The following is a 25,583-nucleotide window of genomic DNA, read 5'->3' as shown; positions in this document are numbered from 1 at the left end:
CCTTACGACATGTCTGTATCATACAGTGTGATATGACAATGTTTTTAAGCACATATTTGATGATTTGATTACTGTATACATTCACTTACAAGTCAAATCAAACAACAAAGATCCTCATCTGCCATAGCATAATGTGCATGCAGATCAGGGCCTATGTTGTTTATTCTACTGAATACTTCTAACAAACTATACAGAGCCAGATCTGTCAGTGTATTATGCAAGTACAGATCTGGGTATGTAAAGTTTGCATACCGAAAATGCGTAATCCAAATATGTTTACGCGAAAAGTGTAATTTAGTGAACAAAAGCGTAACGATTATGCCAAAAGCATAATGGTTGGCATGTATGATTCAGTTAAATGCAGCAAAAAATGTGACTTTTGGAAATCTAATAATGTTGATCCTGATGCAAAAAATGTGATATCTCACAAGTTTATGCAGATGGGACAAAAAAAAGCTCCCTCCCCAAAAGAAGCACCTGCCCAAGCAAATTTTGTAGGTATCTCCTGGCATAAATCAAGCTGTTGTATGTAAAATAACTTAACACTACCATCATTTCTTAAAATGTATAAACTGACCACATAAAATTGATCATTCACTCCCTACAATTGGGTTGAAGGTGGGTTTGCCAGAGGCAACTAAATATTCATTCTGACAAACCTCACCCAAAAACACCTTTAGAAACCACTCCAACTGCAACTTCCATTTAAATACTTTTATCTGGCACCTGATCATACATTTTGGTGCTGGTCCTAAAATGACAGTATCTCTTTAACAATGATGAATTAACTAAAGTCCAAATACAATAATGTGAAATGAAAACTGTAAGGTTATTTGATGAACTAAACATAGAATATTTCCAACTTTTTGTACAAATCAGACTGTTATCGTATCATGCATAGTAATATTAAATAATGAAAATACACAGATTTGTAAGCGGCTGGTAAATTTACTGTACAAACAAGTCTTATTTGGCAATGTGCTCAGTTCAAACACAAGCAAATTAATCTCAAAATGAATTACAAACATGTCCAGTTGAAAGTCATAAAAGAGATGTACATGTGTCACAAGATATTAAATAGCAGAAGAGATAGAATTTTCCAATATACAATCATCCTCCCTCCCATTTATTTTAAATCCTTCGTGATAGATCTAAAAATTAACGTTTTTTTTTACACATTTATTTCTCGATTTTAAGCAAAGCAAATTTCAAAATTTTAGTTTAAGCTGCACTTGTACCATATGTACTTGCTTATAAGACTGCACAAACCCTTATCTGCCATTGCATAATGTACTGGAAGATCTGGGTCTGTGCATTTGTTAGGAGAAATCAGGAGTAATCAGTAGAACACACCACACTGACCCTGATTGGCAGGCATATTGTGCTAAGGTAGACCAGGATCTTTGTTGTTTACAGTTTGACTCAGCTTATTAGCTAGTATATATGGAAGTTTATGAGATATCTTAGTTCACAGTTATCATAAAATAACTATATTTCAATCCAGGTTGTGGGAACATTTCCAAGTTGATCTGTAATATATGACATGATCCAACCATGATCTGGCCCATGCTGATAGCCCTCCCTTTGGCCATAGGCAATATGGTAAGTAGGTGCTAAACAAGGCTGACAAACAAAACAGAAAAGTCTATAAGATTATTGATTAATCAGTGCATTTTGGTGGAAGAACTCTTAGTAAAAAGACATGCTGAATCTTCATAAAATGGACTTGGAAATTTGTTGATGACAGCCTCACATCTCAAGTGGATAAAATACTGTATGTAGTCATAAGTCAAGTCAAACTGCAAACAACAAAACTTCTGTGGGCCTATGTTGTTTGTTCTAATGACTACTCCTGATAAACTGCAAAGACCCAGATCTGCCAACGCATTATGCGATGACAGATCTGGGTCTCTGCAGTTTGCCACTGGAATCATTTTATAAGCATGTATACAATCTGATTTAGAAACGATTTCCAAGATTTAGACCATTCTACTTTTATATGTTTTGTTAATTCTTGGCATTCTTGAATAACTCTTTGGGTAAAGTGACTAAGAAACTGACATACATGAATGCACCACATTTATTGAAGAATGATGCTCTACAGTCTAAAAAGTAATTCTAAGACTTTGAGACAAGACTATTTCTTCCATGTAACTGCCAAATACTAAATCCTCTCAGATATTCTTGAGTAATAAGATTTTCAATAAATCCACTGTGGTAGTCATATTAGATGCAAGATCTGCATCATTTTCATATTTGGACAAATTAGACACCACATGCTGATATGATTTTTCATTCATGAGTAGCAATAACAAGATTTCAAGATGGCTACTCTGATGGTCATATGGGATGGCAGATCAGCACCATTTTCATTTAGACCCAACTTGACACCTACAAAATAAGAATAAACAAAACACCTATTTAACGGCATTTTATTTCTGGAAAGATACAGCTCTTAGGTTTGTATTTCTAAAATATATAAACACAGTGTACATGCAATAATATATATCACAAGTACAATTTATCCCATAGGGATAATCTCAAAAACAGCTTTAACACTTCAACCATTTTCTCTTTTCAAGTTCAGCAGAACCTGTCATCAATTATCACCCTCTTCTGCCAAAAAAGTAGCAGTCTCGAAAAATAGGTGGTCTCTCATGACAGGTCATAAAACAATATAATCAATTTAAAAAAATCCATGTATTGAGAATCTGGTCTCTCAAGATGGGAAGTGTCTCATAGGTTTTATTATAATGCCTTTTCTGCAGATAAAATATTAATCATTTTAATTTTTGGATCAAAGTCCTGTCAGGCTCCATTACCCATTATGTATTAATTAAATTACAAACAACAGAAGTCTATTTTCTTTATCAGTTTCATGTGTTTGTATGCATTTCTATCTTTTCATCCTCAATGCCACTGTCTTCATCAGCTTCAGTGCTGACGTCTTTTGGGGCATGCATATACTCTGGGGGTTCTTTGCCCATAATGACTCCTTCTGATACGACTACAGTTCTAATGTCTGATCCAGGCACATCAAACATTGGATTCAGCAGCACTGATTCCTGGAAAAGAAGAAAACAAAAGAGTCATTGAGATATATCTAAAAGAGCAGTAACGTTCACTTTTGTTTATGTTGGATTGACACTTTTAACACTTTTAACACAATATTAGCTATAATCAAGCCAGTGATTGATCTTGTCAGGGAAGGCATCTATATCATCCATATGTAAATCAAATTGGTTGGTGTACTGTAGGAAATTTGGTGTTTGTGTTGGTTTTTTTTTAATCACAATTCCTACATGTTGTCACCCCTCATTCCATGATTGTATGACACTATGTTCATAACAAAAGAAGGATGTAGTGGGGCAAAATGACTCAGAAAAAGTCTAAAGGTTCTCCCCCTAAAACAAGCAAATGAAGAAACACTCCAACAGAACAGTCAGTACATTACAAAACCATCAATGTAGATGAACACAGCCAACAAACACATATGACATGAGAAACAGCACAAATATCCAGAGCAGCTGCCTCAAGCCTGTTAAGCAATTGTGCAATTTTAAATCTAACAGTGACTTTGGATCAGAACCATTTATTATGCAGTGTTAATAGAGTTGGCTGTAACAATTCAACTGTTTTTTTTTTTTGCTTTGCATTAGTAAAAGTAATAATTATTAGCATACATTTTAATTTGCACAGAGTTTATTGGATTATTTCACCTTTTCTTTCCTACATCATTTTGAAAATGACTCAACAATTAGTTGGGAATCCCTCTTTACCCATGAAACTAAATGGTAAAGTCTCAGACTTGATTGAGGCAAAGAAGTAGTTAACTAGTACCAGTCCCTGGTAGAGGTTACATTTATAGTTAACAGAGGCTCCAACTATTAGAAACAAAAATAACATGTTTTATTTGGTTTCATCCTTTATTTTTTTTTAAATATATTGTGTGTGTGTGGCTAGATGATTTTGATCTATGCCATGATTGGCACTGACAAACTTACAAGGATTGCCCTAAGTCCTCTTGCCCCCGTCTTTCTTTCCAAGGCCAGCTTTGCTACTGCCTGGAGGGCATCTGGTTTGATGTCCAACTGACACTGTAAGACAACAGAAAGCAGATATTAAATTTTAGTTTAAATTTTTTTCAAAAGATAACTAAACAAGACAGGAGCACATCTGAAGTATCCTACAATATACAGACTGGTATGGAGGACTGATAAGTGGGAGTTAAGAGTCTTACAAAAAGATGCACCATGAGAGCTGATTGAAACTGGTCTGGACAGGTTTGAAACCTGTTTCACTTTGTTTGTAATTCTAATTTAATAACAAAGTCATCAAGAGGAAGAAAATATTACCTCAATTGCACTAATCATTTAGATGCATAAACAAACGTCAAAGTCAGGTTGAAACAATTTCTGATTAGAGGTACATGTAATATGGTTATAGAGACAGATGATGTAACAAATAAAATAAAAAATGTCACAAGTAGGAAATTAGGTCATACTGACCTAGTTTTGGTATAGTTGAGTTAACCTCAACAGACACATCCAAAATATCAATTTTAATGAGTTTAGGTAAAACAAATGCCAATATATTGATGGTGCAGCAAAAGAAATAGCTTTATATATACAAGTCACCAAATCATGAAAAATAAGTGTATGTGACCTACTTCTGGCACTGATGATTTCAAAACTTAAAGATAATCAGGGTTTGAAAAATCAGGCAAGTACTGTCAATACTCACTCATAAGTCATGTTCAACTACAAACTGCACAGACCCAGATCTGCTAGCGCATTTGTTAAGACTAATCAGAGGAAAATACAACATGAACCCTGATGTGCAGGTGCATTCTACAACTGCATATCAGGATCTTTGTTGTTTGCAGTTTGCCTCAACTTATAAGCAAGTCTGTAAGGTACAAAACTTTTACTAATTTTGAACAGACTCATAGCTACTATAGAAAAAAGCCATTATATAGAAATAAAAAACTCTGTGTGTGTCTCTCTCTCAACATTTATTACTGAAGAGCAAAATATTTATATGAGCTTAACCAAAGCAAATAGAGAACAAACTTCTAGTAAAAAGGATGGACCTTCAATGAACAAAGTTAGCATTAGTCTTGACAGAAAATTATTTTCATTAAAGAGAAACACTGGTCAGCCCTAAATCAGCACATGCCAGATCAGGTGGGATATTGGAAAATTCACTCAAGCATGGGAACTTTTCACATTCTATTTCCTAGTTGTGCTAGTGAATTTTCAAGTCCTGATCATTACTGGTCTACAACTTTTTAGACGTGATCTGCCTCCAAGATAAAATATGCTATTTATTATGGAGTTTGATGTGCTGAATTCAAATATGACAATTCAACAACTGATATTTCACAGTCCACTTTTTCTTCTTTGACATACCTTTCTCAACTGGAGGCACCATGCAGAAGTAACAATAGCTGATATGATCTGTTGGCTCTCTCCAAATCATTGGTCGTGCAAAAAGGCATAGATTTCCTATTCCTGTTCAATGACTAGCAATTATTTGTTGCACAAGTGTTGCAGCATATGTGCGGGGCCTACCTCTTGTCCTGATCTCCAATTTTGCAGCCAAAATAAAGGTGATAGGCTTTCTTAACCAAAGTGGTTATACTGCGCTTTTGTGATGCAAAAGTCACTTCACCACAAATATAGCAGAAGTTATCTGCAATGTTCACACAAGTACAATGCATCTCTGCTCATTTTGGCCAAACAAAAATGTGTTCCTTTTGCAAAATCAAACACTAACAAATATGAGAGCACAACACTATGATTTCTAGAGCTGATATAGGGCAATTTTTTCAGCAGAGTGACGTAAGCTTAGTTGATTGTATCATCCATGACTTCTAGGAATGACATGATGCAATTCATATCATGTATGATGCAATACCAGCTTAAGATTACATCATTTATTGCTTTGCCTAAAAAGCAAGTACTGTCCAGACCCAGTCATAGATTTATTCATTGATCCAGTCAAAGATGTATTTTAGTCATTTCTGGTTTAAACTGTAATCCCTTCCCATTATAACTCACTTATCCTCTGCCTTTCCCAAGTCAAGGGCTGGTATATAATGACACAGTATCATATCTTTAAAACTAGAACCAATCAACAATTTTTAAGCATCATTTTCATTCTCAGTGACCCAGAATTAGTAAAGTTTGACTACATTTATTTCTGAAGCATTTTGGCTGTAGACCAGTGTTACCAAGGACCATGTTATGTGAGGAACAACTGTACATTCTTCTAAAGCCATGGTCGCTTGAATACCACATTTTTGGGTGCATAACTTTATGATGTTACAAATTCAAACAATTTTTTGCTTGTTAAACATGATGCCCTCACTGCAGTCCCCACCAACATCAAAGACCAAGACACAGAAAACACATATCCCCCATGTGTGAAGGATCCAACTCAGAACTCTTAATTGTTATATCACTTATGGTCTATCATGGTCAATGTATATGCTGTATATGCTACACTTTGTCTCCCCGGTGTGTGTGTGATATGGATTTTTAATGTAGCTTTAACAAAATTTCAGTCATATCACTATCATGTCTGCAGTGTGGCACTGGATAGTGATGTCTAGCACCTAGGCATCATTCTGCAGACATGTAGCATGATGTCCCATCCAGTCACATTATTCTGACACAAGGTAACATAAATACTGAATGCATAAATTCTCAGTATTAAATGATACCTCAGTGGAACTTGCTGCCTAAGAAATGAAAATGCTCATGAACAGAAAGACAGATGGTCATAACAAAAGCTACATCCCACCCTCAATATTATTGACCTGAGAGATTAATTTGAAAAAAATTCATCTAAATGGTATAACAGTTTAACCAGGTTATCTATATATGTGCATAAAGAATATGATGCCAAATTTCAACTTCTGCATAATTGATGTTTGTATGTCATTTAATGGCATCTTAGCACAATAGTGGCCATATCTAAAACATGGAAAAAGTAAAAATCAAGAATTCCACAAGAAGATAAACCATTTCAAATAAATGTAAATATGAAGGACAACAAAACAGAATATAAAAGATAAAGTTATGTATAAGATAAATAAATTTTCACTAAAGTATCAGTAAAAGTAAATTCCAAAAGATGGAAAATGCCAAATCTGTTTTAATAGCCCCAAATCTGCAAAGACCAAATATTATTTTTAAACAATACTTTGAAAATCTACTGAGGTCTCATGCATATGCATATATACACATGTCTAACAGATTTTTGTAATTGCAGAAAAAGAATTCAGTAGATATACACTTGCAGATGGATGGACAGCCAGCCAAAACAATACGACTCTTCTGCTATTGTACTGCAGCCACACAAAGGAGGGCACTTTGGTTTTAATCATCATCTGCTATTGTACTGGGGGTCATATAAAGAGGGCAGGATGGTTATAATCCTTATCTGAGCAAGATGAAAATAAGATACAGTTAACCTGCATTCTGCAGCAAACCTCCAGAAGGAGAGAAAATAGGCTCCTGAAGATAGGTGTTTTTTTTGTTGTTGTACATATTCCTCACTATAACAATTTAGTTAACAGAACCTATGAAAGGTTATCATTATGGTACAGTGGCAAAAACAGAGAGAGGACAGTAATTTGTTGATATGTCTTTCCTGAAAATGATGACCATACCATGTACAAAGTTCCAAGGTGATTCACTTAAAACTGTGAGCATGGATTGAGTTCATAACATTCTGTCATATAATACCGCCAACTGAAAGTAAAAATTGGCAAAAACTCTAAATAAATCACAAGAGTAGAGTACTTTGATTAGAGTACTTTGTTGGTATGCACATCTTTACATGATGACCTTAACATGCAACAGGTTTCATTGTGATCCATCAAACACCATGAGACTAGTTGCATTCACAGGATTCTGTCAAACACTACATTCAGTTGCAGAAAAAAGGGCAATAACTCTAATTAAATTTCAAGTAAAAACTGACTTCTTAATATATGCATCTTCGAATGATAACCATAGCATTTACCAAGTTTCATGGTGATCCATTGAAACCTGAGAATAACTTCATTCAAACACACTACATTCAGCTGCATAACTTTTATAAAAATTGCAAAAGCAAGTAACTGGTAAAACATATGCATTTTCATATGATGACCATACCACACTGACCAAATTTTTACAGTAATCCATCAAAACTGCAGGACTTCCTGCAGTCACAATACTATGTGATGGACAGAAGGGTGGATGGATGAACAGACATGAAAATGAATACTAAATAACTTACTTTAATAAAAGGAAGCTCTTCTCAGCCAACGTGTCATATTTAACTAATACATGCAATCTCTAAATGGAACCCCGAAGAACTAGATATACTGTAGAAAGTTTTGACCTCTGAAATCAATTAAACAAAATAATTTCTACTTAAACAGAAAGGAGTTCAAGCAATGAAGGACATAGTGATTCAAAATAAATATATATTTCTAAACAGATTAAAGTGTGAAAGATTCATTCAGGACATGCAAGATGTGCACCATATTTCTTACCTTATCCATGGTAAAAAGAGCCTGATACTGTGGCACCAGAGCATTTCGGGGTTCAGTTAGAATTCTTACAAGCATGTCCTTTGTAAGGCTATGGAATGGCACAACAACTGGCAGTCTGCCAACAAATTCTGGAATCATGCCAAACTCAATCAAATCACGAGCCTCCACCTGTTGTAGAAGGGTATCACGTTCATCATTCTCTGAATTAGCACCAATGTTTTCACCATAATGCTTTAGGTCTGCCTCTGTTGCTGCTCTTCTGCCCTGGCTACTTACATTAACACTGAAGCCTAGGTACTGTAATATAAATAATTTTAGTCGATGTAAAATTCTTCTTTCCAAATAAATAAATAAATAAATAAAATGCGTTGTTCAAATAGCATTCTCATTAGTAATATATTCATTTGATAGGTTTTTGCCTCCAACAGAATTAACTCAAGACCTATCTAATGGATTTCTACACTTGCTCCCGGCTTCAAGATTTCCACGAGCAAAATTGTTGAGACAGGGAATCGGGATGTCAACATGAATAAATAATAAATGGGTCAGCTCTATTATTCCCAGTAAAAAAGAAATCTGACCCCTTAAGGCAAGTTTACTCAATATATATATATATTTGGTTTGGCTGCGTTGGGTTTAACGACATTTTTCAGCACATGATCAGCAATACATGGTGGAAGGTATATCTGGTGGAAAAAGAACCAAGGAACACCCCCATAATGAACACTAACTCAAAGGAAGCTGTTGGTAAGTTTTCTCACATAAGTAAATTCATCAATTTGAGCCTCAAATTTAAACAGACACTGAGGTGTGTACGTGATCTGCAAAGGAAAGTGCCTAAAACCACCTGGGGACTCTTGTTCAATATAAAATTCATTAAAAAATGTACATAAAAATAGATTTACGGAGAGGGTGGTGTGGGCATTCCATCAAGCAGATGCAATATATTTTGACATGCTATATGTAATCCTAAGATAAAATTAAATTAATATTTTTCTCCATTTTTAAGTAAAAAATAAAAAAAAAATAAAAAAAATCACAGCAGCAAGTTATTTTATTTTACAATGGTCTAAATGTGTGTTCTGCATCAATAAAATCTAGAAAAAGTTCAAAGTCTTTGGCTAGATTCGAGAAGCCATTCAAGAAATGTATATTATTAAGAGAATTTTTAGCTGCCCACATGCATTTTTAGTAATATACAAAGTTTTTGCAATCATAAACTTTTAGAAAATAAAACAAGATGACTCAACTTGTCAAAAACAGTCAACAGTTCAAGCAATATACATTAGTGATGCAATAAAATGACAAGGAACAAATAAAACCCAAGAAAATTATGTTCAAAATATGCTGAAATTACTGAGTTTGCTAATTGTAATGTTAAAATAGAAAGATTACAGTCTCCATCTGAAAAATGACAAATTATGACCTCAAATCTATGATTTAATAAGTCTGAAGAACCAGGAGCATCAGTATTTGAGTTTCTATACTAAACTACAATGAAGAATACCTTCTCATTTTTCCTGCGACTGATGATTCTGTCCAGACCATTGAAAGCCCCTGATGCAATGAAGAGAATATTAGTTGTATCAACTTGGACAGTTTCTCCTCGCAGTTTTCTTGAGTTCCTCTCAGGGACATTGACAACTGTACCCTCTAGCATTTTCAGCATGCCCTGTTGTACTCCTTCTCCCCCAACATCTCTAAGCTGATGTATACCTGGAACACTGCCAATTTTATCCACCTCATCCAGGAAAACAATACCTGTCAAAGAGAAGATGTATGTTTTGCATTTATACATGCAGAGAAACCATTTACAACATGAATTTTCCCTGTTTCCATTCATACACTTGTGAAAATATAGCCACATCATATTTATGAAAAGCAAGTATTGCATTATGTTTTTGCAATCAATGAAAGTTTATCTCAATCTCATTTACATGCCATTAATACCTATAGTTCTTTATTTTGCAAGTGCCATAAAATGCAACAATAAAATATATATAAATCTGACTCTGCAAATATCATATCACTTGTAAATCCTGCAATGAAATGAAAGATTTCCTTCTCCCATTAACTCCAACTAGGTTGATGCTAGAAGCTATAAGCAGTTGCAAAGTTCTGCTCTGAAAGAATATTAATTAGTTAAATTATCTGGTGTACTGGAAATGACTTAACTATGAACTATCCATTCTATCTGGCTCTAGTTTTAACTTTAGTCAATTCACACTCTCATTAAAGTTTTCTTGCAAAGCTGTACCTTTTTGCATGTTCTGTTGTTAAGGAATTGAGTTCATTATATCATTTATAGAACCTCAAAAATACTCTACACTAGACATCTACAGCTTTAAGACCAGAAAACAGCACAGAAACTGCAAAATATGTTGTTATTTAAATGAATTGCTATCTGAAAATGTTACTCAACTTTGCAGATTTTAGTAATTTATGCCAATACAGCTCTGACAACACCATTCCCTCAGAAACTTTAAAAGAAACGTTTTGCCTGTACCTTGCTGACATTTGTCCACACTGTAGTTAGCATCCTGCAGAAGTTTGGCTATCACAGATTCAATATCCTCACCCACATAACCAGCCTGGGTCAATGTTGTGCAATCACATATTGCAAAAGGAACATCTAGGCAATTGGCTAGTGTCTGAGCTAGCAACGTTTTACCTGAAATAAAGAAGAAAGGAGCTCTGATAAATATTGTACCGCAGAGGCTTGTATTAGGTGCTTTAAGATGCTTGGAAGGGAGGAAAAGTGTGTGGGAAAAGTCACAATCTTCATCAATGTAGAAACTGATGTTACTGCAGCTATGATAAAATATACTCCTGCCATCATATTTCAGACAGAAAAAAATATAATTTTGTAAAATAATTACAATAACATGAAAATAACATCCCATGCAATTAACAGCTTTGCAATACTAGCATATATACAAATTCAGGAATCTGCCCAAATGGATGGGTGGATCTATACTTTTTGTTTTTAACCCCTTGCACTTGTTGTCCCTACCTGAGCCAGTAGGTCCTAGCATTAGAATGTTGCTTTTTTCCAGCTTGAGGTCATGAGTGGTTGCCTCCAGGATGTCTGTGTTCCACTCCCCTGACTCTTGCTGCTGCTGCTGAGGAGGACTTGGCCCTAATGGACTGCCATGACCACTGACAGCTATCTGCAGGAGCTCTGTAATGTAATTTTTACAGTTCATGGCAAATAATCTAATAATGGCATTTTCTGTCATAATTTTGTACATGACCTACTTTTTTGGTAATAAACACAACATATCTGAATAACATCACCAATACAATATATCTGCACATTAACGACTGTGAAAAGCTATGTTTCTTTGAGTCAAACCTCATTTTTTGTATGGTCTATGAAAAAAAACGATGACAGATCCCATCCATGTTGAACTGCAAGAGGTATTCTGGTTATATTGGATTCATGAATAATGTGTTGTTGGTTCATATTTGGAAATTACTCTCGGAAATGGCCACCAATTCTGTGCTGGAATTATCAAAAAACTTCTTACAGGCTAATCATTTTGCAAAATGAATTTATCCAAATTATGGATAAGAAATCTTATCCCATATATATTATATTGGAAAATACTCAAATTTTTGGTTTCCAAATGAGGAATTCTTCTTTTCAATATAAATATTTAAAAAATTAATATACTGGCTCATCTTGTGTGTTATAATAACAATGTAGAATCATTTTATAAATCAATCTGATTAAAATCAGATCTCCACTGTTATACATAAAGATCTGACAGCCACCGCTTGGGGGCTTTGTCCTGGTAACCTATGTTATTACCATAATCACTAATTTTATCAACCAATCAGATGAAGTCTTTTATCTTCACATTTGGAGACTTAGTGGTGTGGATGACAAGTATGAATGTGTACCAAACAATTTGATTCACTTTCATTTTTTGAAAGCTGAACTCCCATTGGCTAATTCCAAGGTCACCAGAACATGACCCTTAAACGGTCGTCATCAGATCTTCATGTAGGACAGCAGAGATGTGATTTTAGTCAGATTGGTTATAAAATACATTTTGAACATTGTAATAAACAAAAAAAAACCATATTAAGTATGCCTCATATTCTACTCCTGCTCTACCAGCTCGGCTTGGTGTGTGGTGGATGATGGGATTTTAATTGCCTTCCCTCACAATGGACTGCAGTGTCCACCTAACTTATCATTTAAGTTTCTAAGCTAATTCCTGTATTAGAAATTGTGGAACCGATTAGTTTCATAAAACTGTTTTTACTATGTTTATCATCAAGAGAAGAAGAGTTAAAAAGCTCAAATGCATTGCTACAATGAATAATACACTAGTAGCAAGACCCTGCCTCGTGGGAGATAATCACGACCCTGTTGTAGGGGAGATAATCTTACTCTGCATATCAAATAGACACTTTAACATTTACACTAGACCCAGATGAAGACTCAAGTCCAGTATTGCCACATCAAACTCCTCCCTTTCCAATACATTAGGAGTAATAGTCATCATGTAATGCATGTGTAATGGTAATTTATCATAAAGGGATAAAACATGTACATCTAGGTAGGCAGATGCCTAAACTCTTACCCCTGGGAGAAAGCAAGCTCCTGGGTTCTGGAATTGTGAGCTCTGTAGATTTTGGCTGTGAGGATGAGGAACTAGAAGGCTGATTGTGATTGATTCTCTTGTAATGATTGTACACTGCTACTGCAAGAACCTTCTTGGCTCGATCTTGGCCCACTACCCACTTGTTGAGGTATTCATAAATCTGGAATAAAATAAAAGATAACACTTTACTTTGTTTAAAATCCATTCCGCAACAAGTTTTAATGATAACATTTATATAAAACAGACTAATTAATTACTACAAAGATGACCTCTGTGATGCATTTAGTGGTCTCCAGCAGTCATCATAAACATGATAGTGATTAAAAACATGCACCTAGTTCCACAGCAGTCTATAAAAAATTGCAAAAAAAAAAGCAAAATAGTTTATTTGTAAACACCATTTCAAGAAAATAGCCCTGTTGTTTTTTTTATATTTTCATCATGATATTATCTCATCATTTTCTTTGGCAATCTCAAATTTCAAGTCAAGTTCAGTTTCAAGTCAGCTTAATCTTTAACATATTTGTCGAGCCCTGGCAGACAACCAATGGGTTTTTACATTTTTAGTAATAGAAACCACATCTGAAGATAGATTGGCACCATTTGTATAAATCTGAAAGGTCTTCATGCCAGGAAGATTTGTGCCATATGTGATCAAATTCTTATAAGCAGTTTTGAGATGATCTGTAAAGTTTTCTTTTATTTTTTAGTAAAGACTGGAATCATTTTCAAGTTCATCTAGTAGCTTTTATGAAGAAATTAACGACATCAACTGCCGATGGATGCACTATGCACTGCAGATACAGGCCCTATCCATAAGCTCACTTGGCTATACAGATAAGAAAGCTAAAAATCACAGGTCAACAGCAATTTGTTGAAATGGCAACCATACTATACAGCATATATCACAGAAATCCATTAAACACTTTAATGCATTCACAAGACAGAGCAACCATATGTACCTCTACATCATGTGGTCCAGGGTATACAAAAAATTATTGTGATCCCCTGAGTATCTTTTGTAGACCATTTCCACAACCTGAATATACATTCTTAATTTCAGTGAACCTCTCACCTCTTTGGGAGTAGGGGGAGGCTTCTTTTTCTGTTTTTCTTCCTTGCCATCCTTAATGCTCTTCTTTGAGTCTGACTCAGACAGCACAACAAAAAAATGGTGACATTTCTCACACTTTACAAAACGGGTTGATGCTGAAGAAAATAAACACTGTAGATAAATGAGGATGAAAATTTAGAGGATTAGTATGATAGAGACTTACGAATTCAGTGGTATAATTGCAACCTCCAGTTAAGAGCTACTTTGATGGCTAGCCATGGCAGACCAAAACACCTATTCTAGAAATGACACATCCCTCACCCACTGACCCAGGAGTCATAACTTCAAAAATATGTTACAAATATAATGTGTATTTGCTGTGAAGGCATGCATAATGTCTGGTATACACTTGCTCTGTCTGCGTAGGTTCGAGTCGCAGATTCAGCCAGTGTGGGTATGTGAGAAAGCTTGCCAGTAGCCTCTCAAGGGTTGGTGGTTCTTTCCAGGGATTTCCCGGATTCTTCCTCCACCGTTAATACTGGCCGCCATGTATAGCCTATTGCGTGCTGAAAAATGGTGTTAAATCTAACAACAACAACTGGTAAACACTTTCCCAAAGAGCTGTATTGTTTTTTATATTATAATGACACAATGTTGAAACTGCTATTCTTTAAAGACAAAAAAAGCCCAAAGAGCTGTATTGTTTTTGATATTACAATGACACAATGCTGAAACTGCTATTCTTTAAAGACCAAAAAAAAAATATATAAATGCTTTAAAATGACTCATTGTATTGGTGATCAGTAATCACCTAGCTTAGCTTAACTGTCAAACATCGGTATATATACTGTTCAATATCTTCAAGCTGTGCTGCATTACCCAGTCGGCATGAGCATTAGACAGCTCATTACTATTTATGTAAAACAAGTCATTGTTAATTACAATTATATATAACCACTGAAATACAGAGAACAGAAATAGTACTGTTCCCATTCATTGGTCATGTGCTTCATTTTGTACACAAATATCATAGCTTTTGATGCAATCATGCACATGAGCTTCATAAAAAAGAGGGATATAACAAATGGAGCCCCAGCAGAGGGGTGAATTTTTATGTTTTACCAGTGTCTCTCAAAACTTTAAAATGAAAATGAAGCATTTCATAGGCATTCTAAACATAGGTAAGACTCTTATTCAACAAGTCAGATGGGCAACTTACTAAGATCTGATTTAGATTTAGAGGGCTACTGGTGTTGGGTTATCATTTTCTCATTAGCTATGAATTTGGTTGAAAAATATTTTAAAAAGTACCAAAACTATCAGAATATTCGATCTCTGATCCCTTCCTGCAGAAAAGAAGGTGAAAGATAACACCCTGGTTGTGTATGATTACTGTAAGTACTCTATTTGACATAATACCCACACATCATGCATGCCTTGATAAGCACAATTGCAATATTTTCATCGTGGCTCACAAAAAATATCAAATGCTAAATGCCAACCCTGATGAGTCTGTCTCAGTAAGGCAGTTGAGTTTTTTCCATAAGATTGACCAGTTTTCAGTAAGGTGTAACAAAATATCAATAACTGCTATTGTAAAGCTGGAAAACATAATTAAAAGTTTGATGCATCGACAATATGCATTATGTTCAGCTGAAAAGTTTGTAAAGTACGCATAGACTTATTTACCACTAGTACAGTTGCACAAACTCTAGTTCCAAACCCTATGCAGCTCAATGGCTTGTTGCTATCTCTCAAATTGACATAATTCTTGGAAATTCTTTTCCGTTTCACATGATGATGGCAATCATATCTCCTGCCACGAGACATACTCAAATTGGCACATGATGTCCAATAAACATAACTGTGTCCTTTCCAGCTTTTTTTCACAAGAATCTGAATACTCTTCTTTTATTCTTCTGTGTTGATTATTAACACTTTTCTAGAAGCTTATTTTCCCTTTCGTCTTAAACATGCATTGCTTTCTGGATGCCCTTTTAAAAAATTTGCATGAACAATTAGGTGCAGTTTAAAGTGTTTAGTTGTTTATGAATGGCACTGCAAATGGTAATCTAAAATTATTTCTACAAAAGACCTTAAATGGAACTCTCTTTACATGAGCTTCAATAATTGGAAACCATCCATTTAACTATGCATCTGATTCACACTTGAACATTCAACGTTTAAAAAATGCAAATGTTCAGCACCAGAGAAGAGTGGTCAAGTTGGTATAACATTAAGGGGGTGATTTCCTTGAGTAATCAAGTGCTACTGTCATATGTGCCATAATTTACAATCACAATTTTGTTGTAGTAACAAATTTCTAAAAATCATGTGAGAGAAAAGAGCTTTTCATACAAAATTTAAAATGTTAAAAGACAAATAGTACAGTTATTTACCAGAAATCAGGTGGTAAGTTGGAACCTACACTCCCTGTAAGATAAAACCATATTACAACGTGGTCTCAATTTTAACATTATGAGGACTTTTTCCATGAGGATGAGTTGAATGTGTCCATGTTAAATGGGAAAGAATGGTATTAAGTTATTAAAGTTCATGTAAAAGGAACTCTCCTTCTCCATTAATGAATCTATTTTCATTATTACCTTTCTTTATGCAGTACCAGGTAACATTAGCAATGATGCCTAAAACCAACTATACACTGAAAATTCTAAAACAAAATACTTCTCTTCAATAAAGGCTCTGAGATTCAAAAATAAATTAAGACCACATTAACTGCATGTGTCATCTGGATATTTAACATTGCTTAAATATTTTTCAGTTATATCGCTATGATGTCTGCAGTGTGGCAGCTTATAGTGATGTCTAGCACTGAGCCATCATGCTGCAAACATGTAGCATGATGTCACACCCAAAAACATTATCATGACACGAAGCTTACCAGTCCTAACACTAACCTCTTAATGCTGAGCACCTAGCAAAACAGCTGTTAGTACCATTTTTATAAGTCTTCGGTATGACTCAGCCGGGGTTCGAAGACCATGACCTCCCACATTAGAGGCGGACACTCTAACCACTATTCCACCAGAGCAGTCCACATCATATGTAATGATGTATCCTCATTGTAAGTGACAAAGAAAGAGATGCACTAATTGAAAAACAAACATGATTATATTTAACAATGAGCAAGTCAACATAAATACTCCACATGCAGTCAATGAGTTTTCATTTATTCTCCGTCTTACGAACAGTAAATATTGTTATCTCAACATCAATACTCACAAACTAAAGTCTCAACATGGGTACATGGATCACCACACTTAGGACAGCGGAGTTGTCCACTTCCTCCCTTCTTGTCCCCTCCTGCTCCTCCACTACCTCCTACTGTTTTGAATCCTTTGTCTCCAGTGGTACCCCCACCATTTGTGGGTTTCTTATCTCCTCCATTGCCATCTCGAGAGCCTCCAATGTATCTATGAGACACTGTTGTTGTACTGATGGACCTGCCCCATGCAGTATCCAGCTGCACTCCAAGGGCTTGGCTCTTTCGAAGATCTGAAGCTGAGAAAAGTACCATATATACTTGCTTGTAAGTTGAGTCAACATGAAAACAACATAGACCTTGATGTTCTGTTACATAATGGACTGGCATCTGTGTTGCTTTTTCAACTGATTACAACTAACAAACCGCTTATACCCAGATTTGCCAGTGCATTAAGTATCAGCATGCCTGAATCTGTGTAGCTTGCAAAGTACTGTCTGTGTGTAAACAAAAGATATCAAGTAATATATCTAAGTTCCAGAATGACTAGTAAGAGCGGTATTAAAACTTGAAAATAATTCATAATGCTCAGCAAGATGGCAATTGAGCACTTCTCCCCCCTGTACTGCTCTTGTGGTCTAAGGCATTTGTGTGTCTGCCGCAAATGCAGAAATTTGCAGGTTTGAACCCTGGCTGAGTCATAACAAGGATGTATAAAAATGGTGACTACTACTGTACATAACTGACCATCTTCACATGTGATAAATATGACTTCAGTCCAGAAAACAAAGCAACAGGGCCAGTAAAACTAATCCATGATCAAAGCATTTCTGTAAAATGTGTGACTGCGACTTTGTGGTCAAAAGGCTGAGACAGCATGTTACATAATGAACTGATTCATCCCAAGTATGAGGGAAATACAATAAGGTATTGCATTTTAAATGACGGTGACCCTGACCCACTTGAAGTATCAATAAATTTTTTAGCTTCACAAATGATTCATCCTTGTATGAAGAAAATCAAAGGGTCTACATATAATCAAATGAAACAATGATAAATAAGAACCTTAACATAAATTTTCTAATACAATGTCATTTGAGTCCAAGGTCATAAGGGGAAGAAGCATGACATAGAATGAACTGTATTAGAATCAGAATGAATCATGGCAAGATGTGAATTTATTGAGGAGTTTAGGAAACATTAGCACAAAAAAATATTTCCCAAACCTTAATAAACTATTGATACTGTTGCCTGCAGATTTGGTTTTGTGGATTTAATGCCATTTTTCAGCATATAATAGACTATACATTTTGGCCAAAATATTTGGTGGAGGAACAACAACTGACCCACGGGAAGCTACTGGCAAGCTTTCTCATATAGGCATGTAGGTCAAGTTGAGACTTGAACCCACACAGACAGAGGCAATATGTCTGTGATCTGTAAAGGGGAGTGCCTTTGATAACTCAGGCCCTGCACCAGTGGAAAGAGTTACTACTGTGTCTCTTTCCCCACTAATGTAGTTTTGATAACAAAAAATAAAATAAAAAATAAACTTAGTTATTGACATGTATTGATCAATGACCACTCTAATACCTGACCTAGCTGGGCTATAAAAATGATATGACCTTATTTGCTTCAACAGTTTTGCCACCTTTACCATGAAATTTGTCATCCTCACTATGCTATCATATTTTCCTGGGACACTTAAATCACGTGCTCAAATAGCTCCTCAAACCACTGACATGTTTCAAGATCTGGTTAACTTGAAATGACCTGCAGAATGGACTTTTCCATTCCAGATCTTGCTCTCCTATAACTCTGGTGTACAATCGTGATCTATTATCCTTTATTATAAGAAATATCTGTATTTTGTGAATTTACTATTGTCTTTCAGAACTAAAAAATCATAAATTAAGTGATGAATTTCTTTTACTATGTCTTTATTTTAACCTCATGGGTTTGAGTCTCGGGCTTGGATATGTAGGTATGTGAGAAAGCTTGTCAGTAGCTTCTTGTGGTTTGGTGGTTCTTTCCGGGGTTTTGCCTGGTTCTTCCTCCACCATTTATACTGGCCACCATGTATAGCCAATCTTGTGCTGAAAAATGGCATTAAACTCTACAACACCAACATGTTTCAACCTCAAAATAAACTAATCTTCCTTGCTGCAGGGTTGAATTAATCATGAAAATAGGTTAAACTATTGGCAATCAAACACTGTACACTGCAACTAGTCTGGCTACCACAAATGTTGATAGCCTATTGTGCTGAAAAATGGCATTAAACCCCACAACAACAAATCTCAAAAATTTCTATGCCAGATAAATTGCTTTAAAAATAGATATTCCTTATCATCTTACAGTTTTTATCACTTTTCATGACTCTGGCCACTGCGAGTACCAGCAGAGACATGAATGGGCATTAACTAATTAAAAGGTGAACATGTATCTTTTAATCTTCATCTGATAGAAAAAAAATGCATGGGGGATGGGTGGAGGAACAGGGTTAAGATTCGGGGGATATATGGTGAAAATTTACAGGGAACTGTGAGCCAGCACTCAATATGCAACACTGCAATGGTATCATTGTTTGAATACCTTATGGCTCTTCTCATTTATTTCTATAATTACTTATCTCAACATATCAAGGCATTACAAGGAAATTACACTGAACGGATACTATACTGATATGTGTCTGATGAAACAATAAAAAATGCATTAAAATTCATTTTTAAAATGTCAAAATAAAACAAAAAAAAAACATATGTAAAAGTTAATATTTTATCACCAGATTACAGAAACAATGTTGATTTATCAAACAGCCATGCAGGTCTCTAGGCATGAGATAGTTATAAAAAAATATGGGGAGAGAGGCTTTTTTTAATCATATGTGGCTAATTTTACATCAATTTGGCTCTTTAAATTCATGGTTTTGAGCAACAATGAAATCCATAAACAGATACCTCATCAAAATTTGTAATACTAAAGTACTCATAATTCCAATAAGCAAATGGAACATAAGAGCACATTGTTAATACTAACTGCCCTTTATACACATAGTTGCTAAATATAACCAACCAGTAGATCAGTCTGTGTAATAGAAATGTAGGGGAGGGGGTTGGGGGGAACTAATTTTAATTATGCAATACTTACCTGTCGCTATTGCTTAGCTATCTATTTTCATGCCAAAAATATACCGTCTGTATGATATGAATACATCCTCCCAGAGTGGAGAAAAAGTCAGTATGACCCTTTGACCTTTTGCACACCACTCTGCCACAGGCCATGCACAGAAGGTAGATGTTCTTATATGACATCAATTGTTCAAGACATCAGGGAGGGGTTGAAGAAGGGTATTTGGCAATAGCAACAGGTAAGTATTGAACAATTAAAATTAGTTTTACCACTCCACAAAAAACTATATTTTAATAGCAGCAATTACTTATGTCATTATTACTTAGCTAAATTTGTCATTAAGGAGGGTAGACTGATGTTAAACTGATCAAAAACAGAGAAATTAAATGTACTCACCATAGAGGGAGAGGTCCACTTCTACTAAATATTTGTGTCTCTTTGAGTAACATGCTGTGCTGTAACAATGGGACCCAAAGAAAAAATGCCTGCATTCTGTTGTGCTAATGAGCAGAGATAGGAGGAAAATGTATTATGGGAGCGCTAAAAATCTACTTTCATAATATCCTCCAGAGAGGAATGATTAAAGTAGGTAGCAACAGCTCGAACCTCATGGACCTTAATTGTCATAAAGGTGAGGTCTCGATTGGTGAGAGACTTTTAAACTCATTTGATTGCCTTGACAATCCACCGGGAGATAGTGGCAGCTGAAATGTCTACAGAGCCCTTAACAGTGAGAAAGGGATGTTTCCTACCCTTTCTTTTTTTCTTTGGAGAAGCCAAGAGCATGCACGGGGCATAAAAGTCTGTCTTGGTCATCCCCTGCACATATTTTACTGATACTGGGAATCTCTTTGGGTAAGGGGGCTACTGAAGGTAACTGATTTTTTGCAAGAAAACCAGGTTGGTAGAGAAGGGAAACAGAGTCATACACCTAAGGCATGGCATGAATTTCTCTTCTTTGTCTTGCTGAGGTAAGTGTGAGAAGGAACACAGTTTTGAGTGTGAGATCCAAAAAGGAAGCTTCACTCAATGGTTCATAAGGAATTTCGGTTAATGACCAAAGAGCACAGGAAAGATTCCATCTCAGCACAGAGGAGCAAGAGACGAGTCTCTGAAGCTAAAAAAAAAACTTTATAAGATCAGCAAGATACAGATATGATCCGATGTCTGTGCCCTGTGATAATTTAAGTGTGTTGGAGATGGCAGCTCGATAGCCTTTGATAGTGGATACTGAACATCTTTTGGTCTCAAAGAGGAACAACAGGAAATCAGCAATAAAAGTTACAAAAGGATGGATAGGATCAACTTGTTTCCTAGATTCTCCACCTGGTATCATAAACTTTGGATGCAGAAGCTCTCCTGGCTTGAATGATGCAACTGGTATCTCTGTCTGAAAACTTTTCCTGGCATAGAGATCGTTTGAGATGAGCCAGGCATGAAGGTGAAGAATGTTGGAGATGTTGTGGGCTATGACAGGAGATCCTGTGTGGTAGAGATCTGGGTCGATCTATCAAGATGTCTAGGAGATTGTTGAAACAGGCCATTGCAGCCATAGTGCGACAATGAAAATGATACAATCAGTGGAACTTCAGACTCTTTGCAGAACTTGTGGTAGTAGTCAGAAAGGTGGGAAGGCATATACAAACAGGCGATCCCACTGGAAACTGAATGCATCAACTGCTCATGCTTTCTGATCTGGGACAGGAGACATGCAAAAAGGAAGTTTGTTGTTGAGCTTGGTTGCAAACAGGTCTACTAGAGGTCTTCCCCAAAGGGAAAATATGGACTGTTACTTAAAGGTGAAGAAACCATTTGGCTCGGTCTGTTCTGGACAGGTTGTCCACTAATATGTTCATCTTGGCTGGAATGTGGCAAACTTGGATATGGCTGCCCAGAGGAAAAGGTTCCAGACCTCCAAGCAAAGAGAAGGGGCATGTGTGCCTCCTTGATGTTGTAGGTAGGCTATGACGTGTGTTGTCTGACGAGACCATGACACATCAGCCCTTTATTAGGCCAATGCATCCTTGTAATATTAAAAATACTGCTTTCATTTCTAAGTTGTTGATGTGGAAAGGCATTCTGGCCTGAGTCCAGGAACCATGGAGAATTATGCCCTCTGGCTCTAAATGGGCTCACCAGCCTGAATCTGATGCATCTGCAAACAGATAGGAGTGGGGATCGGGTGCATGCATGGGAACCCCTTTCAGGAATCTATTTTGATTCATCCACCAAAGCAAATGGTGGTGAAAAACTGGTCCTAGATGGATCAGGATTGATCAAGAATCTCAGTGTGGCTTCCACCTTGCCAGAAGGAGGAACCGTAAAAGTCGACTTAAACAACTTTGCCATACACAGGTAAAACATGTTATAATGCAATGCTCAGGGTCCAAGGAATAATATTGTGATATAAGTGGAGAGCAATATAAAAATTTTCAAAAAACTTCCCCATAGAAAATGTGCATTGAAATTTCAATGCCATTAGTTTTAACTAACCTCTTGATCATATAATCTGCTAGGGATACAAATAATTGGCTTTTCTGAGAGCATTTATTTAGGATGTGAAAAAGAGAGGTCACCTTAAATGAAAAAATAGGAGCCATGCTGCCATCGCATTATACGCAGAATCACATTATAATGAATTGTGTTATAACGTGTTTTACTTGTATTGGCTTTATTTCTTGCAGTAATTATTTCCAGGCAATGAGCACAAACAAAGAGGTCTTTGAATGCTGCATACATGTTTCATACTTACAGAATATTTCTTCAGTAAAATAAAATGTGATATCAAGTGCACTGGTAGTTTGTGAGGACTTTGAAAAAGTGGAAACCTGTCAAAATGTGATATCTGGGCTGTCTGGAGTCAACTCACCCCACTTCCATTCAATGTGCCCCATAAAAATAATGTGTTTGTGCCAACTTGCCCCTACTTTTGAGTCAACTCGCCCCATAAAAATAATGCAGCTTATATATTGCTACTTCTCTAGTTTTCATTCCATTTGATATTGATTTATTCACATAAACTTTTATATCTACCAGGGGAAATCTTACTGGGATGATAATATGAGAAAGAAGCATGAACTAGACAGAGACAAGCATATGCCACATTAAAAAGATAAGCCTCCTGATAAATACCAACGGTTTTATTTTTGCACTCAGATTGAAATAAAAATAATCATAGTTGTCAATTTATGAACAAAAGGAGCAAGGCAATAAAATATATCATGCATTATGAAATGTCAACAAAGAGCACATTGATGCACAGTTAGTTTAAAACAAGCAAATTTTCTTCTCTGATAAACGTTAAAGTCATACATGTGTAAGCTGTTATGGGTGATCAAGGTCTGTGAACAAATGAAGGAAAAGAATTATATAATTAATTAAGCAATTAAATTCTACGAGTTTTGAGAACTGCTGATTGTAACAACATACAAAGAAGCCATTTTTGTTAGCAACACTATTACTCAATGGAAAGAAAATGGATTAAAGAGATTTTGAGTTTGGAGAACAAAATAAACTTGTATAAATTCATGTTGTTTAACTAATGATTACTACTGGTAGTGAGAAATTGATTGGCTTGGTACTGATAATTTATTTTTCTTCTTTTCTTTGAATACATACTGTAATAAAAATAATTATAACAGAATTTACAACAAAAAGGAGCAAGGCATTAAAATCAATCATATATCATACTTATGAAATGCCCACAAAGAACACATTGATCCACATACATGTAAAAACTTTACATTCTTTTCAAATTGTTTTTAACAGTAAAAAAGACGAACAACTTAATCAATATTTTAGAACAGTAAAAAATAAATGCTAAAAACAGCAGTGATTCAATTAAATTTTCTAATGCTTTAATATCGGATTGTCTACATCTCACAAACACAGAAAGAATTTATTATTATGTACATTTCACAGTATCTTTTTTATTCTTCATTTTAAAATAACTTATTACCAAAGTACGTCTTATGAGTTTCTTATATTTCTTCTTCACAGCAACTATTTCATCGTTAGATAATCTCTAATTGAACATTTATTACTCTATGTTGGGAAGAATTGTCTTGAGGAATTAAACTTACAATCTATGATTACGTTATACTTTATTATTGTTAACGTTATTATTTATGGTGGGGTGAGTTGACAAAAAGTGGGGGCGAGTTTGCAATGGGGCAAGCTGACCTGCTCCCAACCATAACAGATACTTTAACTGTTACTTTAGGCCGATAAATCAGCCCTTCACCCGTGATAATATTGATTTTCGGGTGAGGGGCTATCACTTATTCATTAAAAGCTGGAATTATTTGCATCCATATTTGGCTGCACACATCGATGTACATGTTATACACTTTCCAGTATTTCTCGTGGCTGTGCAGCTACCGTCTGCTGAAGGGTTCTTTTGGTGACATGAAGATTATATTATAGATCTGTGGGGTTAATTTATCGGACAACTGTTACTTTAAAAGCCCAAATGAGACCTTACCAAACTTTTTCCTTTACTAAAACAAAATGTTAAGAATAAAACAAACCAAAGTATGTGACGAGAGACTTACCAGTAAACTTCACTTGCCTGGGCCAAAACCAGGATATTCTGAATAAGGTTCTGCTTGGTATGTAGGTACGTCTGAAAGCACTACACATTCTTACGTTTTATACCAAGTGTATTATCGTGTTTCGCAACTAATAAAAGGCAAGTTTCATGAACAAAAACACATACGCAGATGTAATTATAATTCAGAATGTTGTAACAGTAGACTTTGAATTCGTATGTTTTAACAATTGAGTCTTAAGTTACAAAATTCTCCTTTTTTCAAGGAATAATTTTGGATCTGGTCATTCAACTACCACTTTGTCAGCCATCTTCCAGTTGTTCTATTTTTATGAAAGGTCAAGGTCGAAGGTGAGGCATTGTGGGGAGCAAACAATCGTACTTTATATTTTCCCTTCTTAGATACCGATAAATAATTTGTTAGTTCCTGCCTTAATATTATTTAGAAATATATTTTG

At 35.5% G+C, this 25,583-nt stretch overlaps 1 protein-coding gene across 1 annotated transcript; it reads right to left on the bottom strand.

The window, feature by feature from the left end:
- Window positions 1–2,416: 2,416 nt before the first annotated feature.
- On the bottom strand, window positions 2,417–25,450 carry LOC149800651 (ATP-dependent clpX-like chaperone, mitochondrial). The gene is made up of 10 exons (XM_089954662.1): window positions 25,130–25,450; window positions 17,465–17,743; window positions 14,243–14,376; window positions 13,147–13,327; window positions 11,565–11,732; window positions 11,058–11,222; window positions 10,059–10,312; window positions 8,552–8,848; window positions 4,005–4,097; window positions 2,417–3,065 (listed from the first exon to the last, which is right to left on the bottom strand). Exons 1-10 carry the CDS (start codon window positions 25,215–25,217, stop codon window positions 2,877–2,879), a joined length of 1,848 nt encoding a protein of 615 aa, XP_089810788.1. The 5' UTR covers window positions 25,218–25,450; the 3' UTR covers window positions 2,417–2,876.
- Window positions 25,451–25,583: the final 133 nt, after the last annotated feature.

The sequence above is a fragment of the Sinohyriopsis cumingii genome, chromosome 4 (genome assembly GCF_028554795.1).
Source record: "Sinohyriopsis cumingii isolate HCF-2022 chromosome 4, ASM2855479v2, whole genome shotgun sequence".
Classification (NCBI taxonomy): domain Eukaryota; kingdom Metazoa; phylum Mollusca; class Bivalvia; order Unionida; family Unionidae; genus Sinohyriopsis; species Sinohyriopsis cumingii.
This window is presented reverse-complemented; position numbering and strand designations above follow the sequence as displayed.

Excerpts from the sequence above, each read along its gene's own strand:
- LOC149800651 (XM_089954662.1), bottom strand. The coding sequence starts at position 25,217 with ATGTGTAGTGCTTTCAGACGTACCTACATACCAAGCAGAACCTTATTC. Across the intron at positions 11,223-11,564 it reads GCTAGGACCTACTGGCTCAG|GTAAAACGTTGCTAGCTCAG; the intron begins GTAGGGACAACA and ends TCTTTATTTCAG. Across the intron at positions 10,313-11,057 it reads TGTGGACAAATGTCAGCAAG|GTATTGTTTTCCTGGATGAG; the intron begins GTACAGGCAAAA and ends TCTCTTTGACAG.